This window comes from Lutra lutra, chromosome X (genome assembly GCF_902655055.1).
Source record: "Lutra lutra chromosome X, mLutLut1.2, whole genome shotgun sequence".
NCBI lineage: Eukaryota > Metazoa > Chordata > Mammalia > Carnivora > Mustelidae > Lutra > Lutra lutra.
Window position 1 is genome coordinate 27,984,074 of NC_062296.1, and position 20,585 is coordinate 28,004,658.

Here is a 20,585-nt window from a genome sequence, read left to right on the forward strand (position 1 = left end):
AACAAAATCGAATGATGTATATATACTAGGCGGTGTCGGGGCCAAGGACAGGCCTCCCCCATGATGGGCAACAATAGTGTGGTAGAGATTATCTTGAGCAGAAAACAATCACGGCCCAAGACTCGGGCAGAAACTCTGACCTCCCCCCGCAACAGCTTGAAAAGCCTTTAGACGACCTGCTCCAGGAAGACCATCAATAAGGCAAGAATTAGGGGTGCCTGGGTGGCTCAGTGGGTTAAGGCCTCTGCCTTAGGCTCAGGTCATGATCCCGGAGTCCTGGGATCGAGCCCCGCATAGGGCTCTCTGCTCAGCAGGGAGCCTGCTTCCCCCTCTCTCTCTGCCTGCTTCTCTGCCTACTTGTGATCTTTCTCTCTGTCAAATAAATAAATAAAATCTTTAAAAAAAAAAGGCAAGAATTAGGGGTGGTAGGGAGGAGTTTAGCAAAGGTTAAAATTCCTCTCTGTTCCCTGTTTCCAAGTGGCCCAGCCAACACTTACCAAACATTTGCTCTCTTTCATCCTGCTGTGATTTGCATTCCTTCCCTTTGAAGTCCCAGACCCCTACCTCCTCCTCCTCCGCTCAGAAGGACACCTATACCTCCTTTTGCCTGTCTTGGGAAACTCATGTGTGTGTGGATTGCCCACACGGAGGAAATGAAGTTTGATTTTCTCCTGGGAGCCTGTCTCACGTCCATTGAATTCTTCGTCCGACTAGAAGAAGAATCTTGGACAGAGGAAAAGGTCTTCTTCTCAGGCGGTGATTACCCGACAAGCCACAATACTGAAACCCGCCTGTAAAGTTTGGTCTCCTAATCCTCGGCCTACATTCCAAAGGCAGATTTCCATACCACCGTGTGGAGAGGACTGTTTACAGACATAAGCCAGCTGTTGCTGAGGAGGAAAGAGAGCCTGGAGACAAACGCCTCAGGATCTCCCTACCTTTCCTCCTCAGGGGCAGAGAAGGGAACTCCTCCCCAGCCTAGGTGAAATGTGGGCGGGCCAAGAGGACTCAAGTGAGAAGGAAAATTCCATCCAGCTTGTCAGCTGCCTGGTGAGCCTTCCAGCACCAATGGTGAGAATCCTGACTGAGCCTCCAAGGGTTCAACTAGGTGGTGAAGACTGTGAGCTGTCTGTCTAATTCAAAGCCAAGGCCAGTCCTCAGAGTTGGCACTGTGCCCACGGAATGAGGCACACAGGGAGCCCCCGGTCAAGTCAGAAACATCCTCTCTTCCTGAAGCTCCATCAGTACCATTTCATTCTTCGAGGCTTGTTTCGGTGAAAACGCAAATATCTCTGAGCTCTGAGGGACCCTTGAAGACTCATCTGGCATTTGCATGTTTAGATAGCTTCGGAAGAAGCAGCTGTTGTTGGGTGGAAAATGCACAAAGAATGAGGCCAGTGGGCAGAGGGTGGGGTGAGACAGTAAGTTGGGGGACCTCTGTTGGGCCCTAAAGGCCAAGCTTCATTGGCGGGGGTGGGGGGGGGGAGCTGAAATCTGTGGCCTTTTGTGGCCATGGGTTGCCCTCCCCCGCCCCCCTCCCGCCAAGCACTTTCCTCTGAGGCTTTGCCGACGAAGGCACAATTGCACACACACACCTTCCGAACGGTCGCTCTCCTGAGCCAGCCAACGCAACATTTCCAAGTTAGTGGAGGGTGGGAATGGGCAGGAAGCCGTCCCTCCGGACAGGCCTTCATTCCTTCCCTCCCCCAATCTCCTTTTGCCCCATTCCCCCTCCTCGCCGGTCCAACTCCCGGAGCCTCTCTGCGCGGGGGGCTGCGCTCCGCAAAACGGCACCTGGCGGGCCGGGGAGGCCCCGCAGTGCACCCCAGGGCCTGCGCAGGTGCCGCGTCCTGGCCCGACTGCCCCGAGGGGCTCCCGCGCGATCCGGAAGGAGGCCGCGGCTCGCCGCGACGCGCCCCCCGTCCCGAGGCCGATCCCGGGAAGCAGGGCGGTGTCGCCCCCTCCCCGCGGCGCCCCCTCCCCTCCCGGGCCCGCCCCGCCGCGCCGCGCCCGGCTCTTACTTGCGGTAGGCGGCGAGCTGCACGGCGCTGCAGGGGAAGAGGCGCAGGCACGCCACCGCGTTCCCCTTCCACAGGGCCCGGGGCCCCTCAGCGCGCCACACCCGGAGCCCCGCGGCCCACGGCCCCCGGGCCTGGCCCCGCGCGGCGCCGACCTGGGCCAGCACCGTGACGAGCTCGAGCGGCGCGGTGAGGCTGAGGCTGAGCGTCCCCGCCACGCCCGCGCACAGCAGCCGCTGGCCGCCCGTCAGCCGGCCGTCCCGCCGCCACGTCGCCATCCCGCTCCGGCCGCCAGGGCCCGGCACCCCCCCCTCCCCACCCCGACCCCGGGGGACCGCGTGGCTCGGGACTGCGGCTCCCGGCGGGCTCCCGGCGGACGGCCCGGCCCGGCCCGGCCCGGCCCGGCCCGTCGCGCCGCGCGGCTCGGGGCCCCGCCCGACGTGGGGCGGGCCGCGGCCGGATCGGGAAGCCGGCTGCTCGCCCGCGCGCGGGCCTCGGGGTTGGGGCTGGGGCTGGGGCTGGGGAGGCCGCCCCGGGGCCGAGGCCGCGCCCTTCCCCTGGGCTCTGCGGCGGGCGGCGTTCTGTGAGCCCTGGAGAATTCCAGGCCCCGCAGGCCCCGCAGGCTCTGCTTCTGGCTTACCGGGTCTTCCGCGCTCCCCGACCCCGCGCCGCCTCCCCTCTCTTGTTTACCACCCTTCCAAGCTCCTTCCACATTCCACCCCTGGCCTGGGCTCCCCTCCCTCCGATCCCAAGAAGCGGCCCAGCCGTGCCAAGTGCGCAGGGCAGGAGGGGAAAAGAAACCTCTCACGCCGCGGCACCTATCACACTTGTCCAGCATTGGGCTTCCCGTGCGTGAACTCACTGAATCCTCAAGAGAGCCCTTAATGGGCATGACCTCAGCTACTGCCCTCGGTTGGAGAGGCTCTGGCGGTGGTCTGGACCCTGGAACGTGCCTTGGCATCTTGGCAGCTCACCAGCTGTGTGACCTTGGGGGAGGTCAGTCCAACCCCTCTCTGTGCCTCAGTTGCTTCATCTATAGTTTCTTTCTCTAGGGGTTGTTGTGAGGATTAAATGAACAGTGACACAGGTCAGCGCCAGCAAGAATTTCCAGTCCCCTTCCAGCGCCTTCTAGACTGATTAAGAATCAGATTGACAGGAGGCAGATGAACAGGAGAAAATCAAATGGAATTTTATACACACGGGGAATCCACACAGACAGTGGACATTTCAAAGACAGTCAGGCAGAACAAGGTATCCGGGTCATCCTGAACTAAAGGACAGGTGGGGAGGGGTTTGGGACTTCACAGAGGAATGCGCTTCCCGGAACAATTAAAAGAAGAGCAGATGTCTGGCGCTGAGATGTGTGCCCTGCCAGACAGATGTGTCACTCAGATAAAGTTGATCTCTGGTCATAATCCTTATTCTGGAAAAGACCCCCAGTGTAGATTCTTCTGTGCAGTTAAGGGAGGGGCAAACCCATTTTGGGGCAGCCGGCCAGTGGCCCCTCCAGCTTTATGTCCGAAGCTCTGATTAGATACTATTTTGCAGAAGAGGAAGGCAAGACAGAGGGCTTGGCTTACCCTAGGTCACAGCTGCAAGGGGCAGTCGGGATTCAAATCTAGGTTGATTTTACACCAACCAGCGGCTGCGCTACACATCCCCTGTGACTGAGAATGTAACTCAAGCAGGGACCTTCTCAGTGGCCCTGTCTGCTTAAGAGGACAATGGAGGCAAAGAAGGGCTAAGAGTGATTTGGCCAGAGTCCAAGAAGAATTTTGTTAAGTGAAACAGAATTCCAAGTGTCTCCCTGTCTCTGTTTTTGAAAAACCACCTTGATAGTAACAGTGCAAGGGAAAGGGGCCGTGAGCAGTCTGTGAGGGCGAGACACCCCAGGCGCACGGTTGCTTTGAGGCTTATCTGGTTATTTCCTCCAACTGACTAACACACAGGACGATAAAGGAACCTTCTCTAGAAGGTGTCCCAGGGCCCAGATTCACAGGACTGGTTCTAACTCCGGATGCCTAGCTCTGCTTTCAAACATTGGAGAATGCTGACTTTTCATACTTCGTGACTTCTGTCCTGCTGTCAGCGGACTTCCCAGCTGAGAGAGGTTGGAGAAAGGAGGCTTGTGACTGTGGACTTGAAGAGGCCTTGAACTGGAACCTGGGGCCAACAGTACCAGGACCTTCAGGTAGCACTTTGTCCTAAAGCTCCTTTCGCCCTGAGAATGGAAAAGTTGATGCAGCCACCCCATTGTATGGAGATTGGCTCAAGTCCCTTGTTTTCCTTTTGTTGCAAGGCAGCCTGTGTGAGGGGTTCACTGCCCCCATCCTGGGGACCGGGTATGGACATGCTTTTCCTTAGCAATGCTATTCTTTTCTGTCCCTCATGAATAAGATTGTTCCGGTGAACCAGAGGCAAGAACCATTTTTACTTTTCACAGTTCTGGGCCAGGAGAAGTCAGGAGCTGGTGGTTTAAAGTAAAAATGTATATATTTGTTTTGCTATAGGTTCAACAGTTAAAATGAGTAACAGGGAAGTGTATAGTTATTGCCTTCTGTCTTCGTAGCAGGGTGCTAATGGAATGAGGTGTGTTCCTATTCTCAGCGAGAGCCTCATTTATTTGCTAACCATAGAGAACTTATGTATATTGATCTTAAACATAAATCACTTCCTGAGCATGTCCCATATTTAGACGATGCCTTGGGGACTCAGGCTAAGTTTAACTGCTTCTTTTGCACACTTGGTGAAAAGTCGGTGAAGAGACACAGCAGGTTAAGGACCCACAACTTTGAAAAAGGCACAAGATGTGAAACTGGGGTACTCTTAAAAATAAATGTATGAGGGGCTCGTGGGTGGCTCAGTCAGTTAACCGTCTGCCTTCAGCTCAGGTCATGATCCCAGAGTCCTGGGATCAGGTTCCATGTCAGGCTCCCTGCTCAGTGGGGAGTCTGCTTCTCCCTCTCCCTCTGCCCCCCACTCGGGCTCTCTCTCTCAAATAAATAAATAACATCTTAAAAAAATAAATGTGTGATTACTTTAAGAAAATGATGCAGGGGCGCCTGGGTGGCTCAGATGGTTAAGCCTCTGCCTTCGGCTCAGGTCATGACCTTGGGGTCCTGGGATCAAGCCCCCACATTGGGCTCCCTCAGCGGGAAGCCTGCTTCTCCCTCTCCCACTCCCACTGCTCGTGTTCTTTCTCTCTCGCTTTCTCTCTCTGTCAAATAAATAAATAAAATCTTTAAAAAAATAAATTAATTTATTAAAAAAAGATGTGGAGGGTACCTTCTTAGTTGGTAGAGCACTAACTCCTGATTGGGGGGGGAGGTTGTAAGTTCGAGCCCCATGTTGGGTGTAGAGATTACTTTAAAATAAAAATTTTAAAAGGAGGCAGGTAATAAAACAAACAAGCTGGGTAGTAATTTAACAGAAGGAGAAAGGTGGCTGGCTGACTGAAGGCACGAGGCCTCCAGTCACCCTGGTCCCGCCTTGGGAGATGCTAACAGTTTTAAATTCAACTGTCATTCTTCACTTTCTCTTCTAAGTGATATCCTTTCTCCACTGTACTGTTAAAAAAAAAAAAATCAACCAAATAATCTTGAAGATCTAATTGGCTTTCTTTCTTTTCTTTTTTTGGGGGAGGGGGAGAGAACATGCATGACAGCGTGAGCAGCTCCCAGCAGAGGGAGAGAGAGAGAATCTTAAGCAGGCTCCACGCCCAGCGTGGAGCTGGATTGAGACCCCTGAGATCATGACCTCAGCTGAAATTAAGAGTTGGACACTTAACCCACAGAGGCACCCAGGTGCCCCTAAGTGGTTTTTCTTTCTTAAGTGATTCTTTTTTATTTATTTAACAGAGATCACAAGTAGGCAGAGAGGCAGGTAGAGAGAGAGAGAGAGAGGAGGAGGAAGCAGGCTCCCCGCTGAGCAGAGAGCCCGATTCGGGGCTCGATTTCAGGACCCTGGGAGCATGACCTGAGCTGAAGGCAGAGGCTTTAACCCACTGAGCCACCCAGGTGCCCCCTCTTAAGTGATTCTTTTTTTTTTTTTAAAGATTTTATTTACTTGACAGAGAGAGATCACAAGTAGGCAGAGAGGCAAGCAGAGAGAGAGAGAGAGAGGAGGAAGCAGGCTCCCTGCCGAGCAGAGAGTCCCACGTGGGACTCGATCCCAGGACCCTGAGATCATGACCTGAGCCGAAGGCAGAGGCTTAACCCGCTGAGCCACCCAGGTGCCCCCCCCCCCCCCCGCCCTCTTAAGTGATTCTTAAAAAAACATTGATTTATTTGAGAGAGAGGGCGTGCACCAGCAGGGGGAGGGGCAGAGGGAGAAACAGGCTCCTCACCTAGCCGAGAGCCGGACTCGGGATCGTGATCGTGACCTGAGCTGAAGGCAACGATGCTTAACCGACTGAGCCACCCAGGCACCTCTCTTAGGCGATTCTGGAATAGGGCTGCACTCCCTGTGGCAAGTAGAGAGGCTCATAGGAACTCTATGGAAGTAGAAGGTTGTTCTGGGCAGGAGGGTGGTGTGTGGCAAAAAGTTATTAGCAAAAGAAAGGATCGGTTTAGGCTGGGACAGCTGCTTTTGGGTGGAAGGGAATGGTGGGGTGTTTATCATGCAGATTACATTACGAGTGCTGATAAGGACTTCCAGATTGTTAAAAAAGTCACATTCCTGGGAGAGGTGGAAACTCATTAAATTTTGGCTGGCAGTCCTGGGGTTGGGGGGCACTCCAATTTGCGCTTGCCTTTCTTTTCATTTCCTTTTTTTTTTTTGTTTAAACAATACATTGGCTTAGTTGGACTTGCTGATGTTCCTCAGGTTTTAGTTTATCTTGCTATAATTGTACCAGTGTTGGTGGATTCCCGCTTTTTAAATTTGTCTTTTATTCTTAAGTCTTATTTTGCAAATTACAAAAGAAGTAAATAGCTGTTGACACCAAGACAGATGATACAGTAGTGTGTTCGAGAGAGTTAGGTGCCTCTGCATGTGCTATGGGGCCATTTTCTTCCTGCTCAAATACTCGTTTATATGGGGTTTTCCCCTCCCTCCCTCGTGCTCTCCCTCCCTCCCTTCGTTCCTTCCTTCTCTTAAAAATGGAGTCACTTATGCTAAACCCCACCAGAACCTGGGGCCTAATCTCACTGCAGCTTCCCTGATTCTTCCAGAAATGTGATCTTTAACCAGACAGCCTGGAATTTTTCTGGTCAGCTGCATTAGGGAGTAATCCGCCGCCCATGGACCCTTCCATTCCCCTTAGGAGGGCTGCCTTGCCTAAAACAATGCGTTCTTTGCTAATAATACCTCCCTACTCACCTCTGCCTTGAAAACCCTTTTCTTTTTCTTTTTTTTTAAAGTATTTATTTATTTATCTGACAGACAGCGATCACAAGCAGGCAGAGAGAGAGGAGGAAGTGGGCTCTCCACTGAGCAGAGAGCCTGATGCGGGGCTCGATCGCAGGACCCTGGGATCATGACCTGAGCCGAAGGCAGAGGCCTTAACCCCCTGAGCCACCCAGGCGCCCTGAAAACCCTTTTCTTTTCGGCAGCTCAGTGGAGCTCCTTACTATTTGAAACCACATGGGATGCTGCCCAGTTTGGGAATAGTTGGATAAAGCCAATTTGATCTTTAAATTTACTCTGCTGAATTTTTATTATTGAATCTTCCCTCCTTTTATTATTGAAGCTTCTCTCCTTCTCTCCTTCCCTTCCCTTCCCTCCCTCCCTCTTCTCTCCCTTCTTTCTTTTAAACAAAAATGAGATAATGCCTGGGGAGAGCTCTCCAAAAAGCTGTTAATCAGGTTATCTCTAGAAAAGGAGACTGGGAGACCTAGGAACAGAAGTCCAAGGGAGATTGCCTTTTGACGGTGTCCCTTTGTGTTATACGGCCCCCAAGACATGTCCCTTTGACCAGAAGATTATGCTGAGCCAAAAACAATCAAGGCCCAGAGGATTCTGGAAGAAACTTTGACCTTCCCCCCAAAACTGCCTAAAAGAATTTAGATTAGGGGCCTGCCCCTGGAAGGGAGCTATCACCCTGGACACCTACATTATATTATGAACTTGGCGTGGTGGACAGGAAGGAATTCAGCAAGGCCTGTTTGATCAAAATCCTCTCTGTCCCATTGTTTCTGGAGGGTAAACATTTGTTTACCAAACCTTTGCTCTTTTTCATTCTTCCTGAGTTGCATTCCTTCCCTTTGAAGTCTCAGACCCCATCCCTTTTCCCCTTAGTTCAGGATGATCTCATGTTACCTGACTGTCTTTGGAATCTCATGGGTGTGTGGATTCCCTGTGCACGCGAAATTAAATTTGATTTTCTCCCGTCAATTTGTCTCATGTCAATTTGATTCTTGGTCCAGCTAGAAGAATGCCAGAGGGCAGAGGTAATTTTTCCTTCCCCACAGTACTGTTGGCTTCCCCACTCTTTTCTTTCTCCAGGTTAAAAAAATTTCTTTATCAATAATAGTTTAAAAAAAACCCAAAAAACCTTCTTGTCCATCATCAATTTCCTCTGAAGCATTCCCATTAGGTACAGTGTTTTGTGAAACATTTGCTTTTTCATGGGGAGGGGTTGGTTTTTGAAATGTTGAACAGCTCTCCGTAAGGTTCGGAATGAAACAAAATCGGACCTACTTTCTCTTTACATGGTACTTGCATCCCTTGGAAAATTCTTTGTACAGAAACACTGTGCAAAAAATGTCTTTTCTCTTTAAGAGTTAGGCAGAGTTAAATTCTCAGCTCCGATAATTATTAACAGCTTTCCACCTACACACGGGTCTGGTTGGGTCTATGAAAGTCACAAAGGACACAGGACATTCTTAAATTTTTTAAAAAGATTTTTATTTATTTATTTGACAGACAGAGATCACAAGTAGGCAGAGAGGCAGGCAGAGAGAGAGAGGGGGAAGCAGGCTCCCCGCTGAGCAGAGAGCCCGACGCAGGTCTCGATCCCAGGACCCTGAGATCATGACCTGAGCCGAAGGCAGAGGCTTTAACCCACTGAGCCAGCCAGGTGCCCTGACCCAGGGCATTCTTAAGCATTGCAGATGTGCACCATCTCTGGCATTTGCCCACTAAATGCCAGCAGAGTACCCCAAGCCTTGTGGCATCCCCTCCCCCGATTTTCAGAATGCCCCCTGGAAGGCAAGGCCATTCCTCTTGAGAACCACGGTGCTAGCTGCTGCTCGGCGCTTGGAAAGTTCTTTCCCCAGATGTTTGCAGAACTGGTTCCTTCTTGTCACTTAGAGCGCTGCTGAAATGTTTCCGCCTACAGAGGCCCCGTTCACTCTGCCACATTGCCCTGTTTCAATTCTCTGTAGAGCGTTTATCTCTATCTCCTGCTTTTCTTTTCTTCCCCTGTGCCTGGAATGCTGGTTGACACGTAGTTCTCTGCAAGCATTAGTCACAGGAAGGGAAAACGGAAGGGAGGGACGGGATCTCTTTCTCCGTTGTCCAATTTGGCACAGACTAACACAGTGTCTTCATGAAATTTTTTAGGTCAGGTGTGATAAATAGCTGAAGATTAGCTCACTTCCCAAGATCAGTGGATTCCTCAGTTTGCAATGAGTAATATTCAGCCTTGTCAGAATCGGCAATTTGCCCTTTTACGTTGAGAGCCACATCTGTAATTCTCGAGTGAACTGGTATCTGACAGAGCCGCTTGCTTTCTTCCCAGCCATGATTTCCACCATGTCTTCAGCAGCCGTTTGGGCAAGTGTGTCAAGGGTGAATGACGTCAGCATCTATCTCTAACATTTGCAGTGAAATAGAAACACCAGAGGGGCGTCTGGTTGGTTCAGTCCATGGAGCATGTGACTCTTAATCTCGGGGTTGTGGGTTCAAGCCCTGTGTTGGGTGTAGAGATGACTTAAATAAATAAACTTAAAAAAAAAATAGGCCCCCCCGGATGGTGCTGTTACTTGGGTGTCTGACTCTTGGTTTTGGCTCAGGTCGCGGTCTCAGGGTAGTGAGATCAAGCCCCACTTCGGGCTCCGTGCTCAGCATGGGGTTGGCTCGGGATTCTCTCTCCTTCTCCCCATGCCCCTCCTGCTCATGCTCTCTCTCCAATGAATAAATAAGCCTAAAACAAATAAGTAAATGCACCACGGAATGTGGCTTCCATGGCTTTTGCATTTTTATCCCTTAGCACATGGTATTTAACTTCAGGTGATACTCAAATATCCTTCCATTCTGCGTCAAAAGTCTTGATGATGTTTGAAGCAGGAAGGTTTCATATTGAAATGTGTGAGCCTTTTGTTCATTCCTTCAATCACTCATTTATTTGTTCCACAAACTTATCCAATACTTACTCTATATCAGGAACTATGCTGTCGCATAATGGAATTTAATTAGCTCCCATTACCAGGCCATAGTAATCCAAATTCAACATTTTTTTTTTTAATGGTAGTCCCATGATCCTTTTAGTTCCCTGGCTGCTGGTGTTTTTACAACTCTAAGAGATAGTCCAGGTGATAGAGTGATAATACATCTCTAGTGCCTATTTGAAGACCTAGTGTCAGCGCAAAAAGCCTGTGTCTCGGCTCTTAGCACAGGCCTAATAAAGGATTAGAGATCAGTGCCCCAAGTGAAAGCTGAAAACAGCTTTATTAAGGACAGTGCACTCTCAAGGTTGGAGAGCAAGAGCGCCAGGCCCAGAGGGGTGGTAATTGGCCTGAGGCTACAGCGGTCCTTTCCTTTTATGTGAGCCTCTAATGGAGGTTGGGAGGGGGAGTTTTTGACCCTACAAGGTTTGTATGGAACGTCGTCCATGGCAGGCTTTCCCGATGGAGGGGAGCTATAACCACAGTGCAAATGCGTTATAATGAGTCTGGGGGGTCACCCTGGGGCGGCGGTGGGAGAGGAAAGCGCATGCTCTGCACCTGTGGCTCTTGGTCCGTTAGCCCCGAGTCTTGGAAGTCACAAGGTCAAGACGTTGTGCCCTTGGACTTCTAAGAGTAACTTATTGATCACTGTCCTTGCCTTTAGCTCATGTCTATCCAACTGCCTACACTAAACTCATCACATTTTTTAGAAGGTTTTTTAAAAAGATTTTATTTATTTATTTGACAGAGAGAGAAAGAGAGAGAGCACACAAATAGGGGGAGTGGGAGAGGGAGAAGCAGGCTCCCCGCAGAGCAGGGAGCCCGGTATTGGACTTGATCCCAGGACTCTGGGATCATGACCTGAGCCAAAGGCAGAGGCTTAACCCACTGAGCCACCCAGGCGCCCCGAGACTGGCTTCTTTCACTCGGCGTGATGCTTCTCTGATTCATTCATGTTGTTGTGTTCGCCAATAGTTTCTTCCTGTTTATTGCTGAGTACTATTCCATCGTGTGGATGAACCACTGTGTGTTTATTCATTTGTCCATTGGTGGAGATTTGGGCTGATTCCAGTTTGGAGCTATTACGAATAAAGCTTCCAGGAATATGTGTGTATAGGTATTTGTATGAAAATGTCTCCCTTTATTACATAAAAGGTAACATTCTATAGATACAATCCTTGGTACTTGGCTTTTTACACTGGATGCTATATGAAGCACAAGACTAATTCCTAATAAAAATGCTACATGCCTTTATACGCTTCCTGTACTAAAGGTTGACCAGCTTCTGGAAATCATGTGTTGATGTACCAATGAAATGAATGCATTGAGGTATATGGGTCTTCAAGATACAAGGCCTCATACTGGCACTCCATGCTGGGCTTTCGAAGTGCTTCCCAAAATGGCTGTGGTCATTGGCAATGAGCAGATTTGGGAAACAAGAAGCCAGGGTGCTGGATGGTTGACCAGATGGACGTTGAAATCACTGAAAAGACGGGAGAAGTTGAGTCAAAGAGGACAGACAGTGAGCCCGGGACTAAAGCCTTCAGGAATGAGGGCAGTGACTGGGAGGGTGACAAGACTACCTACCTCCAGGACGGGGAAGAGCTGAAAGCATGGGATGGTGGGAGCCAAGGAGGAGTCAGAGGTTTCTCAAGAGTGAGGACATGAGGCTCCTGTATGGCTCAGTCATTGGGTGTCTGGCTTTGGCTCGGGTTGTGATCCAAGGGTCCTGGGGTTGAGCCCCTGCATCAGGCTCCCTGCTCAGTGGGAAGCCTGCTTCTCCCTCTCCCTCTCCCACTGCTTGTGTTCCCTGTCTCGCTGTGTCTCTGTCAATTAAATAAATAAAATCTTTAAAAATAAAAGAGTGGGGGGGGGCAAAGACCTAAGGTGGCTTTGGGGAGCAAGGAGAGCCCCAACTCCATGTCATGCCCTGAGCTGTGTGGTGATGAGAGAATAGACAGCCTGCACTTCAGCGGGTCAGCAGACAGCCAAGGTTTCAGTTATAGCAGGATGTGGAGGGAACATCCGGAGGAGAGGTTCAAGGCTCTAGGGACTTAGTGCATCACAGATGGGTAGTTCTAACCTTAACCTAGCCCTAACCCTAACTTAACCCTCATCCTCACTCTCACCTTCTGGTAAGGTCCAGCTGTAGTAGTGTAAAATGTCACTTCACCTCCAGGCAGCTGGTGTTGGTGGCAATAGTAAAGGTAGCAGCTAGCCACCATGAGCCATGTGGCCCTGTGCTACTAGGGCGCTGGGAATGGCTTTCATGGTCTCTTCTGGGTGTTCTCTAAGATTGGGGCCCGATGGCTTAGTGTGGGTTCACAGGGCTGAGCTCCTCCTGCAAGTGGGACATGCTTGGTTCTGATGTTTAATGTCCCAACTAGAGACTAGCCCGATCTATCACCGTAATTGCCAGGCTGCTGCTATTTTGCACGTAGTTTGCATGAGGTTTGTTGCCCTTAAAAGATGCCCTGGTACTGCCACTGTGCTCGGTCATGTGTCTCTCTCTGTCAAATAAATAAATAAAATCTTTAGAAAAAAAAAAGATGTCAAGGAGAAAGACTGAAAGTGATGTAGAAAGTATGAAGCACGTTGGAGCTCTGGTCAACCCAACTGGAGGGCCCATTTCCCGTACTCAATATGCTACACCAAAAGCAGAGTCTATTATGGTGGAGATGAAGCACTGACACCTGTGTGCTCCTGTTTCTTTCCCAACTTCCCTTTTAGCCAAGTGGGGCCACGTGGTTTCGTTTGGGCCAATGGCATGTGGGGCGGAATTGAAAACTGCCACTTCTGGGCTGCACCTGTGCAATAGCCCTCATAATTTTCCATGCTGAGACCCTGTTGGGGCAGCTGCAAGCAAAAGACTCTAAAATGGCCGAATGAAATGTGAGGAACCTGGGTCCTTGAACTTGCCACTTGGAGGAAGCCTACCTGGGGGTGCTGTTCACAGAGGAACCAACTCCTGGGACTTGGTGTATGTGAGGAATCAGTCTTTGTGTTATGCCGCTGGTGTTTTAGAGTTTGTTTGTTTGTTTAAAGATATTTTATTTATTTATTTGAGAGAAAGAGAAAACAGGAGCATGAGTAGGGAGGGGATGGGCAGAGGCAGAGGGAGAAGCAGACTCCCCACTGAGCAGGAAGGCAGATGCGGGGCTCGATCCCAGGACCCTGGGATCATGACCTGAGCTGAAGGCAGACGCTTAACTGACTGAACCACCCAGGCGCCCCTCAGGGTTATTTGTGACCACGGCAGAGTCTGATCTGCCCTGACTAACAGCAACACACAGTTGCTCACTCCAGAGAAGCCCTCTCCACCCAAGCTACCTGTGAAGAAACACGGGGAAGCACTTAATCCCTGTCAGTCACGTTAAGAATTTTTCCCCCCTCAGCTTTATGAAGAGATGGGCAATGACTCTAAATTACTGCTTTTGCACTGATTTTTCTAAGGAAATGTCGCTTAACTATTTGAGCTTTAAGAAAAATCTATGTGTTTTGGAGGGAGGGAGCTTCTTTGATTTGAATGATCATAGGCATGAGGAGGACTGACTTTGAACAACCCTAGGTGGCGACAAGCTTCATCAGTGCCGTGCCACGCAAGAGAAACAGAATGCTAGGGTGGCAAAAGCTGTAACCTTAGCACGTGCGCCTTGCTGAAGCTGAGGAGTTTGGGGTGTGGAATGGTTTTCATGGTCTGAATTAACCTAGTTTTGAATTCAACTGAGGAACTTGCTACGAACATTTTGATCTTAATGAAGAGACTCTCGAAATGCTTGATTAAGGGTCTTCTACAGCATTTCTCCAAAGTGGTTGGCAGTGGTGAGTGGCTAATTGTGCCAATTTGGGTCCTCCAGGAAGCAGATGCTAATATGGACTTAGGAATGCAAGATGTTGACTGGGGACAATGCTTGTGAAAGATATGAGGGCAGAGAGCAAGAATGGGTAGGGAAAACCCTTAGACCCTAATGCAGATCTACCCCATGTGCAAGGGACCGGGAGGAAGGGAAATGGGCAGAATTGCCTTAGACTGCAAGGCAGATGGGACAAAGCCTTGGTCAACCCAATGAGGAGTTCTGGGGAAAAGACCACCTGTTAGAAGAGTCCCATGTTGGGCAGAAGCAGCTCAGCCCTGGTACTACCACTGTGCTCGGTCATGGGCTAGAACCTTCCAGAAGAACACATGGTCTTGTCAGGAACATGGCAGCTGATCTTGCCAGGTGCCACAGTAGGAGGCTGTCAGTGAACAGTGTCCCTTAGAGATATATAGCAAACTCTTTCCTGAAGGGAGGTCCAGCGTGCAGCTCCATCCCTGCCACCATCCTCCCTTGGTGCTGCATGGACTCACTTCTCCAAACCCGTTCAATGTTCCTGTGGACTTCCTGAGGATGAACCCGGAAGAGGTGAGTGCAAAGTGCTACACCTTGCTGTAGCTGCCCTCAGTGCAGCCACTGGTTCTCATCTTCTCCTTTCTCGAATATGTTTTTGATACCTGTACTGATTTTCTGTCTACTTGACCTACAGTTACCAACCAAAGGGTGTTGAGGTCTCCAGTTTACAATGGTTGATGTGTTTATTTTTCCTTGTAGTTCTGTCAGTGTTTGTCTCATTTATTTTGACGCACTGTTGTATTTTGACACACTGTTGTTAGGTACAGATACATTCAGGATTGTTAAGAATTCTCAGTTGTTGGGGGCGCCTGGGTGGCTCAGTTGGTTGGGTGTCTCGCTCCTGATTTTGGTTCAGGTCTTGATCCTCGGGGTCCTGGGATCGATCCCCGTGTCTGTGATCAGTGGGGAGTCTGCTTGAGTTTCTCCCTTTCCCTCTGCCCCTCACCCCCTGCTCTCTCTCTCTTTAAGATAAATAAATAAATAAATAAATAAATCTTTAAAAAAAGAATTTTCAATTGTTGCGAATTGACCCTTTATCATCAGGTAATGCTCCTCTTCTCCCCCCACCCCTGCTTTTTTTTTTTTTTTTAAAGAAACCATTCTTCCTTTTTTTTTTTTTAATATTTTATTTTTGAGTAATTTCCACACCCAACTTGGGGCTTCAAGCTACAACCCTGAGATCAAGATCACGTGCTCCAAGGGTTGAGCTGGCCAGGTGCCCCTCTTTTTTTTCTGGGTGTATTTGTAAGGGTGTTTCTGCATGAAGTTAACATTTTTGGGGGTCTTTAAGTAGTTTTTGCCTTAATTCCAGTATAGTTAACATATGGTGTTATATTAGTTTCAGGTGTACAGTCTAGTGATTCAACAATTCCACACAATACCCCGTGCTCATCAGGACAAGCACCCTCCTTCATCCCCATCCCCTGGTCCTCCTCCCTGCCGGTAACCATCAGTGTGTTCTGTAGAATTAAGAGTCTGTTTCTTGGTTTGTCTGTCTCTCTTTTCCCCACTTTGCTCCATTGTTTTGTTTCTTAAACTCCACATCTCAATGAAATCATGTGGTATTTGTCTTTCTCTGGCTCATTTTTCATTATATTCTCTAGCTCCATCCATGTTGTTGCATATGGCAAGACTTCATTCTTTTTTGTGGCTGAGTAATGTTCCATTGCGTATATAGATACCATGTCTTCTCTATCTGTTCATCAGTTGATGGACACTTGGGCTGCTTCCATATCTTGGCTACTGCAAATAATGCTGCAATAAACTTAGGGAGGGATGTATCCCTTTGAATTAGTGTTTTTGTATTCTTTGGGTAAATACCCAGTAGGATCATAGGGTAGTTCTATTTTTAGATCTTAAGGAATCTCCACACTGTTTTCCATAGTGGATGCACTAGTTTGCATTCCCACCAACAGTGCAAGAGGGTTCCCCTTTAGGGTTCCCCTTTTTCAGCATCCTCGCCAACACCTGTTGTTTCTTGTGTTGTTGACGTTAGCCATTCCGACAGGTGTGAAGTGATATCGCATTGTAGTTTTGATTTGTGTTTCTCTGAAGATGAGTGATGATGACCATCTTTTCATGTGTCTGTTGGCCATCTGGATGTCTGCTTTGGAGAAATATCTGTTTGTGCCTTCTGCTCATTTTTTAATTTTAATTCTCAGTTGTTGAGAATTGACCCTTTACCGTTAGGTAATGCTCCTTATTTCTGGTAGTATTCCTTGTTCTAAAGCCTACATTGATACTAACACAGCTACTCTAGTTGTCTCTTGGTTAATGTTTTCCTGCCATTTGAATTTTTAACCTATCTGTGTCTTTGCATTTAAAGTGGGTTTCTTATAGACAACCTATATTTGGGTCTCTTTTCTTTTTTTAATTTACTCTAACAATCTCTGTCTTTTATCTATTTTTTAAGATTTTATTTATTTATTTGACAGACAGGTAGGCAGAGAGGTAGGCAGAGAGAGAGGAGGAGGCAAGCTCCCTGCTGAGCAGAGAGCCTGATGCGGGGCTCGATCCCAGGACCCTGGGATCATGACCTGAGCTAAAGGCAGAGGCTTTAACTCACTGAGCCACCCAGGTGCCCTTCTGTCTTTTATTTTTTATTTTTAAAAAAGATTTTATTTATCTATTTGACAGAGCGAGAGAGCACAGAAGGGGAGCAGTAGAAGGAGAGGGAGAAGCAGGCTCCCTGCTGAGCAGAGAGCCCGATGTGGGATTCGATCCCAGGACCCTGGGATCATGACCTGAGCCAAAGGCAGATACTTAATGACTGAGCCACCCAGGTGCCCCAATATCTGTCTTTTAATTGATGCATTCAGGTCATTCTCATTTAAAGTGATTATTGATATAGTTAGGTTAATGTCTGCATCTTTGTAACTGTTCTCTATTTATCGCATTTGTTCTCCCACCCTCTTTTTCTGTCTTTTTATGGTTGCAGTTGAGCTTTTTTTTTTCTTAAGGTTTTATTTTTAAGTCATCTCTACACCCAACGTGGGGCTCTAACTTACAACCCAGAGATCAAGAGTTGCATCCTCTACTGACCGAGCCGGCCAGACACTCATATGGCATACATTTTTTTTTAAGATTTTATTTATTTATTTGACAGAGAGAGACACAGTGAGAGAGGGAACACAAGCAGGGGGAGTGGGAGAAGGAGAAGCAGGCTTCCCGCTAGCAGAGAGCCCGATGCGGGGCTCAATCCCAGGACCCCGGGACCATGACCTGAGCTGAAGGCAGACTCCTAACAACTGAGCCACCCAGGCACCCATGGCATACATTTTTAACGAATCTAAGTCTCCTTTCAAATAATATTGTACCGCTTAATGTGTAGGGCAGGTACCTTGTAACAGAGTCTTTTTGATTCCTACCCCCATCCCTCCGGCCTCCCCAGGGCCCTGACGGCAGCTGTAGCTTGTAGTTCAACGTGACTCCTGCCGTGCCCCTGGTGGGAGTGTGTCCCCTTTGGGAGCAAGTGCGCCTTACACTGCAGATCTCAAAATACTGGGATCTGAAAGTACAGTATTGCCTTCCCAGGAAGCTGTTGGGAATCAATGTATATGGAGTCACTTCTGCATCACCCCTTGGTCTCTGCACCCACGTGTTTTTCCCCTTGGGGCATAGGCGTCCTATAGAGGTCTCTAAGTTAGCATTCACACCGGGTCCTGGAGGAAGGTAACCCATCCTGGCAGCATTTGGCTTCTCAGCTGCTGCTTTAGCTGCATCTTCGGCAGGCCACTCCATTGCTTTATTGAGTCAGCCACTTCTGAGTCATGTGGCAGGTGCCATGCCCAGAGTGTCCTGGGGTCGCAGGCATACTCCCACACTTCCTTCGCTTCGAAGTGAGTTCCCGGTCAGATGCTGTGCTGGGTCAGATTCCAGGATGTAGATCGGGCATTCCTTAAGTCCCTGAACAGTGGCTCTGGCTGAGGTCCTGCACTCAGGAAAGGCAAAACCATGCCTGGCGTAAGTGTCCGTTTCCGTGAGAACGAAGGGCTGCTCCTTCCTGGATGGAAGAAGTCCCATTATCCCTGTTGCTAGTCCTGAGCCTGGCTCTGTGATTGCCTCTCCTGCCACCTGCGCTGACCCGTAGAGGAGGGGCACGGGAACTGCTCAGTGCTGTTGGTGCGCTTCTCACCAGCACATTCCCGATGGCCTTGGTGAACAGTGGGCTTGGGACAGTCAAGTCCTCCAGCGCGTGTTCTGGCCTCATATAACTTCTCTACTCCAGCATGCCCACCTCTTTGCGCCTTCTGATCACTGCCTGTCCTGGAAGTTCAGGCATTTCTGCCCAGCTGAGTGTCAGCCAACGTGTTTTCCTTGCTTCTAGGAGCCATCCTAGCCATGGGTTTCTGTCACTGTTCAGGATCCTTGCCAGGGTGTCAGATTCCTCTGTATCCCAGGGGAATATTCCTATACTTATAGACTATCTTTTATCCAACTTTATGTTTTACCTCCCTATTTCATACCTGGAACCCCTTGCTTGAGAGACACTTTGGATCTCTGGTTATTCAAGTCCTATCATCATATAACTGTCCCCCGTCTTCCCAGTGTAGAGTCACCCAAGTAATGCTCATAAGTCCTGGCAGGGAGGAACTTGAAGCATTTTTTAAAAAATTTTAATTCCAGTATAATTAAGTGTTATATTTGTTTCAGGTGTATAATATAGTGATTCAACAATTCTATACATTACTTGGTGCTCATCATGATTAACTGTGCTCTTAATCCCCATCACCTGTTTCCCCCATCCCCTACCCACCTTCCCCCTGGTAACCATCAGTCTGTTCTCTATAGGTAAAGAGTCTGTTTTTGGGTTTGTCTCTTTTTCTCTTTGTTTTCTTAAATTCCACATATGAGTGAAATCATATGGCATTTGTCTTTCTTTGACTTATTTCGCTTAGCATTACACTCTCTAGCTCCATCCATGTTGTTTCTTGTGTTTTTGGTTTTACCCATTCTGACAGGTATGAGGTGATATGTCATTGTGGTTTTGATTTCCATTGTTCTGATGTTGAGCAATATTGAGCATCTTTTCATGTGTCTGTTGGCCATCTGTATGTCTTCTTTGTAGAAATGTCTGTCCATGTCTTTGGTACATTTAAAAAAAAGATTTGTTTATTTATTTTATTTTATTTTATTTTTTTAAAGATTTTATTTATTTATTTGACAGAGAGATCACAAGCAGGCAGAGAGGCAGGCAGAGAGAGAGGAGGAAGCAGGCTCCCTGCTGAGCAGAGAGCCCGATGCGGGGCTCGATCCCAGGACTCTGAGATCATGACCTGAGCCGAAGGCAGCGGCTTAACCCACTGAGCCACCCAGGCGCCCCTGTTTATTTATTTTAAAGAGAACAAGCAGGGAGAGGGAGAGACTCTCAAGCAGACTCCCCGCTGAGTGCAGACCCTGATGCGGGGCTCGATCTCACCACCCTGAGATCATGACCTGAGCCAACATCAAAAGTCAGATGTCCAACCCACTGAGCAACCTGGGCACCCCTTCTGTCCACTTCTTGATTGGATTATTTGTTTTTTAGTGTTGAGTTGTATACGTTCTTTATATACTTTGGATTCTAACCCTTTATCAGGTATGTCATTCGCAAATATCTTCTCCCATTCTATAGTTTTTTTAAAAGTTTTTTGATTGTTTCCTTTGCCATGTAGAAGCTTTTATTTTGATTTAGTCCCAGTAGTTTATTTTTGCTTTTGTTTCCTCTTGCCTCAGGAGACATATCTAGAAAGACGATGCTATGACCAACGTCAGAGAAATGACTACCTGTGCTCTGATCTAGGATTTTCATGGCTTCAGGTCTCACATTTAGGTCCTTAACCCATTTCAAGTTTATATTTGTGTATGGTGCAAGAAAGTGGTCTAGTTTCATTCTTTTGCATGTAGCTGTCCTAGACTAGTATTATTATTATGGTACGTAGTTGCCATGGTGATGCAGAGTTCTTCCTCCTGGGGACCCAGCCACCTCTTTAGTCAGTGGGTTTGGATCTGAAAACTGACTCAGGTCAGGAACTAGAAAGGGGATCATGGCTTTTTATCAGTGTGTTACCCTCAGCCTCTTTTCTTTTGCTGCTTTTGAAAAATTGTATAATTAAACGATATCCTTGTTGGCTCTCCATCTATTTGCCCCTGGGACACCACTCTATTAATCCTCTTATTGTCTTCTCTCATTGAATGAAACCATTTTAAAAGTTGCATATTAGAGGGGTGCCTGGCTGGCTCAGTTGGTAAGTTGCAACTCTTGATCTCGAGGTTGTCCATTTGAGCCCCACGTTGGGCCCAGAGGTTACTTAAAATCAAATCTTTAAAAAAAGGTTGTGCATTTGAGAAGTAAAAAATTGCCCTTATAG

The 20,585-nt window shown here is 48.5% G+C and overlaps 1 protein-coding gene across 3 annotated transcripts in view; it reads right to left on the reverse strand.

Annotated features, from left to right (window-relative positions):
* The window catches only part of SLC25A43 (solute carrier family 25 member 43), a 43,314-nt gene extending 40,549 nt beyond the window's left edge, over nt 1–2,765 (reverse strand). For 2 of the 3 annotated variants that reach the window (XR_007124788.1, XM_047716059.1), the window contains exon 1: nt 2,022–2,622. Coding sequence is in view for 2 of the 3 variants with exons in the window: in XM_047716059.1 (XP_047572015.1) it covers nt 2,022–2,296 (275 nt within the window). In the remaining variant the exon portion in view is untranslated. Of the gene's footprint in view, nt 1–2,021; nt 2,623–2,658 lie in introns of those variants that run through there. The other variant, XM_047716060.1, reaches the window with a different exon arrangement.
* Nucleotides 2,766–20,585: the final 17,820 nt, after the last annotated feature.